General features: G+C 58.1%; 1 protein-coding gene across 1 annotated transcript in view; it reads left to right on the top strand.

The window, feature by feature from the left end:
* STX1A (syntaxin 1A) overlaps positions 1 to 6,308 on the top strand; it is a 73,298-nt gene that overhangs the window by 41,067 nt on the left and 25,923 nt on the right. Inside the window, exon 3 of the mRNA XM_035900602.1 lies at positions 5,219 to 5,293. Within this exon, the coding sequence (XP_035756495.1) occupies positions 5,219 to 5,293 (75 nt within the window). The remainder of the gene's footprint in view (positions 1 to 5,218; positions 5,294 to 6,308) is intronic.

Raw genomic sequence — 6,308 nt, 5'->3', positions numbered from 1 at the left:
CCGCCCACCCATCCATCCATCCATCCACTCACCCATCCATCCCTCAGTCTGTGCTGGTACTGGGGATTGCCCTGACCCAGGCTCAGGACCTTGCACTTGGCCTGGTTGAGTGTCACGAGGTTCTCATGGCCCCACTCCCCCAGCCTGCCCAGTTCCTCTGGATGCCCCCCTCCCCTCCAGTGCATCAGCAGCACTGCTCAACTCGGTGTCATCTGCAAACTTGCTGAGGGTGCACTCGATCCCACTGTCTGTGTTGTTGATAGAGATATGAAATAATATTAGTCCCAGTATGTACCCTTGAGGAACACCACTTATTACTGGTTTCCACTTGCACACTGAGCCACTGACTCCAAATTGGATGTGGCCATCTGGCCAATTCCTTATCCATCTATATTCCATCCATCAAATCCATATCTCCAAATAAGAGGCAAGGAAGCTCTGGGGGTCCATATGAAAGGCCCTACAGAAGCCCAGGTAGATGACATCTGTAGCTCTTCCCTTGTCCACTGATGCAGCCACTCCATCGTAGAAGATCACCAGCTCAGTCAGGCACAGTTTGCCCTCGGTGAAGCCATCTTGGCTATCTCTCATCACCTCCCCATCATCCATATATTTCGACCTGTCTTCCAGGAGGATCTGCTCTATGGTCTCAGCATGGAGGTGCCTGCCAGTAGTTCCCAGCCTGGGGCTGGAACAGCCTTTCTAGCCAGTCTCCTCCCTGGTGGTTTTTAAACTGGGTTATTTTTATTGTGAAACACTATGGGAAATGTTTCAACCAGCTCCGCAGATGCCTAGGAAGGATTCCTTATGGTGTGCTTCCAGTGACCGGTAGCTCATGGGGCTCCAGGTCCGTGCTTCCTCTTTGCATTCACCTTTAAAAATACTCTGCGTTTTGGGAATGGAAATGCCCAGATAAACAGGCACATCGGTGGTAACCTGTGAGAGGTAGAAGGAAAGCTTTAAGGCAAGAAGGGTTTATTTTTTAAAATTTCCTTGGAGGAACTGTGGCCAGGATCTTCTTCAATTTTTTATTGAAAGAGCTAACTCTGCCAAGAAGAGCCTTCTTCCCAGCCTTGTCAGGCAGCGCCTGGATAAGTTTGCAATTGCACTTTTCTGATTACGTTAGTTGTAAGTTGGATTTACTGGTTGTTGTCAGTAAAGAATTGCAGGTCGCAAAGAGGTGAAGGTTTATTAATCCGAGCAATGGGTGAGTGAGGAGGCTTCCCCAGCTGCGAACTGTAGTGTCTGCGGTGAAGGCACTGTGGTGGTGACGCTCAGACGTGCTGCAGCAGGCGGGTGTCAGTTGCCCGCCACTCGCTGTGAGGGGTGGAGGTCGGGTGGGTGCCGTCTGCCACCCTCCCGCTCGCCGCTGGGCAGCCTGGAGGCTTTTTCCCCCCTCCTCTGTTGGAGATGGTGAACGTCCATGCCGAGGGTTAGGCTGCAGGCAAGAGATCCTACCTGGCAGCTCTGGGTGCCAGTTCCTTGGCTTTGTCCCCTTCCCTGTGGCATGGGGAATGCTTTTGGGAACTCGGAGAGCTGTGGGAAAGGGGAGCACAAGGGAATTGGTTTTTCCTCTTTCCCAAGCAGCTGGGGCTGTGCTGGAGCTGCGTCACCAGCCCGGGCTGGGCATTTGCCCTCTGCTGGGCCGGTGCCCTATTTGCTGTTGGCAGAGAGGGGGGAAAGAGCTCCCACTGCTGCCTGCAGCCCTGCCTGCACCCTTGCCTGCAGCCCTGCCTGCAGCCCTGTCTGCAGCCCTGCCTGCAGCCCTGCCTCCCCTGTGCTGCCTGGGCTCCCCTCCAGGGCAGGTCACATGCGGCCCTGGGGCTTCTCAGCGGTGTGAGGCTTGGCCTCGGACCAAAGCCTCATCCCCCGCTCCCAGCGGGGACTGGGGGCACAGCCCCGTGGTGCTGGTGGCCGCGGGGGCATCCCTGCTCCCATGCAGTGCTCAGTGCCTGCAGGAGCAGGGCAGACCTGGCTGGGCTGCGGGGAAGCTGGCCTGTCCTCAGGCATCAGGCCTTGCCCCTCAGTGCTGCTTTTCTTGCTGGGGGGCTCCAGCTGTAGCAGCTGTGAGGTGGTGTTGTTCAGATTCCTGTCGCCTGAGCTGTGAAGGGTTAAACAGATTTGAGTGAGTCACTTAAACGGACGCCATGGATGTGAAAATAATTGTCTGGGAAGCCTGTGCCTGCCAGGTCACCCAGTAATCCTCACACGTCCTGTGACTAACGCCAGCCAGAAGGAGTGTTTTCTCCCTGCTGCTCAGTTGGGGATGTTTTGAGGGCAGGCAGCCCAGCTCCCCATCTCGTGTCCTCTCCGTCCCATGTCCCCTCCCTTCGTCCACATGGTCCCATCCCTGTCCTGAGTGGCTGACACAGGGACACTCCCTCTGCTCACCGCTTGCCCTCTGCAGCACTGCGGTGTTTCCCTCAGCCTGAATTGGCAGGGAGAAGGGACAGGACGCAGCAGGGGGTTGTGCCAAACTGTTTCATAGGATCCAAGGTGGATATGGGTGGGAACGGACCATGGAGGTCCCTGGTCCCGTAGCCTCCATTCGATCAGGTTGCTGAGGCTTCACCCAGCCCCATGCTCAGGATCCTTACAGATGGGCATCCCACAGCCTCTGGGTCCGGTGGTTGACCGCCTTCACAATGACAATTTTTTTTCCAAATACCTGATTTGAATTTTGCTTGTCCCGGCTTGGTCCATCACTGCTTGTCCTGGTCCTGTGCACCTCCAAGCACCAGCAGGGAGCTGAAGGTCACCTCAAAGCACCAGCAGGGAGCCTGGCTCTGGCCGCTCTCTGTCCTGCTGGGTAGGCAGCGGTAGGAACCCCCTCTGCTTTCCCTCTCCCAGGCGAGCAAGCCCAACTCTCAGCCTGTGCCCACGCTGATGGCAGCCCCGTGTCCCCTGGCCCATCCTGCGTCTTTGCTTCCCCATCAGCCGGCCCCAGCCAGCCTGGGTGCAGGGGGTTACTCAGCCCAGGCTGGTTTGTTTCTTTATTAAATACAAGTTCATTCAAGAATGGGGGAAAAAAAATAAATTAGTCACTCGAATGAGGACTCAAACTGAAAATGTCCTCTTCTAGCAAACACAGAACTGTAGCACTGCCCCTGGCGAGGCCGCGGGGTCGGCTTGCTCAGGAGTACCTGAGCCTGGGGGGAAGGTATTTGCAGATGTGTCCATGTTCTGCCTTTCCCAACAGTGCTGAAGCTCTGAGCTCTGAGTCAGAAATGGGTGCAGCCGTCAATAGAATGTGACCTTCCCCCAGCATATTCCCATCATCATGATTTTCTAATTATGCCCGCGACTGCCAGCTGGGAGTGTAGAGCATCAGAGCTACCACAGCCATTGAAATGACTCAGTTAATGTGCCTAGAGTCTATTAAACAAAGTTTTATTTAATTAAGTAAGTCTTGATCTCATCAGAATCAAGAGGGAACATTAGGGTGGCAGCATTTCCGAGAAATCCTATTTGAATGGCAGGTGCTTTGTACTTTTTTAGTATCCGGATTGTGAGATACTGCAACGGGCTGGCCTCACTGCTGAGGTTTGGGGTTGGCCAGTCCCACCGTTGTAGTCCCTGGAGTGAGTGCAGGGTGTTTCGTAGCACCCACCTTTCTGCCAGTGCACAGGGCGAAGGGCTGCACAGGCAGAGCACAGCTGAATGCCTGTGTGCTGGGCACGGGTGCTGTGCCCCCCAGTTCAGCCCAGCTGCTGTGCTTGGGGAGGTCCCACAGGCAAGGGGCACACCTGCACGCTGGCTCCTTTGAGGACATTCTTGTTTCTGGGAGAGGAACCTGGCTGAGATCACAGAATCACAGAGCGGTTTGGGTTGGAAGGGGCCTTCAAAGCTGCTCCAGTCCAGCCCCCTCGCCAGGGCCAGGGACATCTCCCCCAGGATCCGGTTCCTCAAAGCCCCATCCAAGCTGGGCTTGAACCCTCCCCGGGCTGGGCAGAGGGGTGTGGGGGGAGCGGGGCCGAGGGGGAGCATCCCCTGCCTCCAACTGCTGGCCCCACTGCTGGGGCTGCAGCCCAGGGGACGCTTGGCTTTCTGGGCTGCCAGCGCCCATTGCTGGCTGATGGCCCATTTGTCACCTACCAGTATCCCCCAGTCCTTCTCCACAGGGCTGATCAAGGAGCTTCGCTCCGATATGGGTTTACCAAGCCTTGCTTGTGGCTTGGAGATGCCACTGCAATGCAGAGTAAAGTCCTACAAACACGTGTGCCCGGAGGTGCTGCAATGGTGCTGCTGTCAGTGGTGGTGAACTCAGAGCTGATTCCCGGCGTCTGTGCGTGGGAGCAAGGGCCGGTGGATGCGTTCCAGAGCCATTGGTCAGGCAGGGCTCTCGCCTCTGGTGTATGCTGCAGTTTCCTCCTCCCTCTGGCCGAGTCAATGGTCCTGGCAGCCTGGGAGGCTCCTGTAAAAGCCCTCGCAGGCTGGGAGAGGCAGCCCTGGGGAGATGCGGAGACTCACTGATGGGCTCTGTACTCGGCAAGGCTCCTCTCCCCGGGGAGCACGCATAGGTCATGCGGGGGTGCATGGGGTGCCCCTGGGCACAGGGACGAAGGGACTGGCTTGTACTTGTTTTTATTTGCAACTCTCGTTGCAAATGCCCCTGCCCATTGAAATACAAGAATTGCTTTACACTCTCGCACTGCTGCGGGCTTTTTTTGCCATTCCTGAGCCGTGGGCTATGGGGCCGGGGGTGTTTCTGGCTGCCTCAACGCCAAGTTTTCTGCTGAAAGCAGCAAATTCAGGTGGGGGAGTGAGCACAGACAGTCTGGCTGTTAGTCAGGGGGGCTGGTGGCAGACAGGATCTTTCATAGCACCTGGGGGAGGGCTGGCCGGCATGGGGAGATTGGCTGCTGGTGAGAAGAAGGTCTTTGGTGTCCAGCAGTGGTTTTCTCTCCACTGCAGGAGCCAGCAAGGTGGATTGTGTATCCCTTCCCGTCGCCTCCCTGCAGAGCCAGGGCAGGTTCGGGCTGCGCAGGCAGGGGGTCCTGCAGAGCGGCCCCTCGGCTCCCTGCTGGCCTGACCAGCAGCAAGGTGATTTCCAGGCACAGGACCATGAAGAGGGTCCATTGGGGGGCATGGGGTGGAAGTGTTCCCAGTCTGGAGGTGGGAGCGCTTGCAGCTCTGGTCTCCACACACTGCAAAGCCGGGCAGCGGATTCGAGCAGTGGCTCCAACACGTCCGTGTTTGCTCTTTTCTTTTTCCCCAGAAACGAAGGAGGAGCTGGAAGAGCTGATGGCTGACATAAAGAAGACAGCGAACAAAGTGCGCTCCAAGCTAAAGAGTGAGTATTCGCCTGCACTGCTGCCATGGCGCTCTGCCCGCTGCGCTCCTGCCCTGCAGCCCCAGGCAGCGGGTGCTGCACTCCCGTCCCGAGCTGAGGATGCAGCAGGCAGGGACCATTGCTGCCCTGGGTCCAGCTCCATCCCCATTGCTCAGCACTTCCTGCCCGTCCTCCGTGACCACGGGGCCCTGGCTGTCACTGCAGCCCCGTGCCGGTGGCAGCATCTGGTGACCCAGCGGCAGCTTTGACTCAGGTCAAGGCAGTTTTGGGGTGGTTGACTGGAGGTGGGAAGGGGCAGGTTACAGCCACACGGCCCGGCCCCATCTGTGTGTCCTCTGGCGACCTGGGCTGGTGCAGGGAGGGGTCACAGAGCTGGGGGAAGGCAGAGCCAGAAGTGGCATCAGCCCTTGCTTTGCAGGGATCACCCGGGGATGGGCGGTACCTTCCCTCCCCCCAGCATCCGCTAGCTGCTTTTATTTGCCCTTTGTGAATTTTACCCCTTGTGCCTCATTCCCAGGATGGAGATGAGGGAACGGGACCAGGAGCACTGGTGGGCTGTGAGCAAGTCCCATGCCACCAGCATTGGCAGGCGTGGGGCTCTCCTGTTGAGCCCCAGCTCTGAGCAAACCTGCAGTGTGGCCAAAGGTTGAGTTGCCAGGGGCTTAAGAGGTGCTGCTGTGGGACTTACAAGACTCCAAGAAGAGCTGTCTCTTCCCCAGTGAGCCGGGCTGGCACAGGCAGCCTGGGCAGGCACAGCACCAAAGGGGTCCCATCCAGAGAGCCATGGCCTCTCTGCCTCGCGCGGCCCCGGCCTGGCCGAGCGGTGCTGCTGGCTCTCTGGCGGTGGGCTGGCACGGAGCTTGTGCTTCTCGCTGCTCCCATCCTGCTCCCGCCAGGCTGGTCTTGGTTTTCCATCCCCAATGCCGGCTGTGCTGCCGGCTCTGCGAGCGGCGCAGCTGGGACACAGCGGGCACTGCTGCCCCCAGACGTGGGCTCTGTGGGGCAGAAAGGGGGC

This window comes from Egretta garzetta, unplaced genomic scaffold (assembly GCF_000687185.1).
Source record: "Egretta garzetta isolate BGI_Z169 unplaced genomic scaffold, ASM68718v1 scaffold108, whole genome shotgun sequence".
NCBI classification, from domain to species: Eukaryota; Metazoa; Chordata; class Aves; order Pelecaniformes; family Ardeidae; genus Egretta; species Egretta garzetta.
This window is presented reverse-complemented; position numbering and strand designations above follow the sequence as displayed.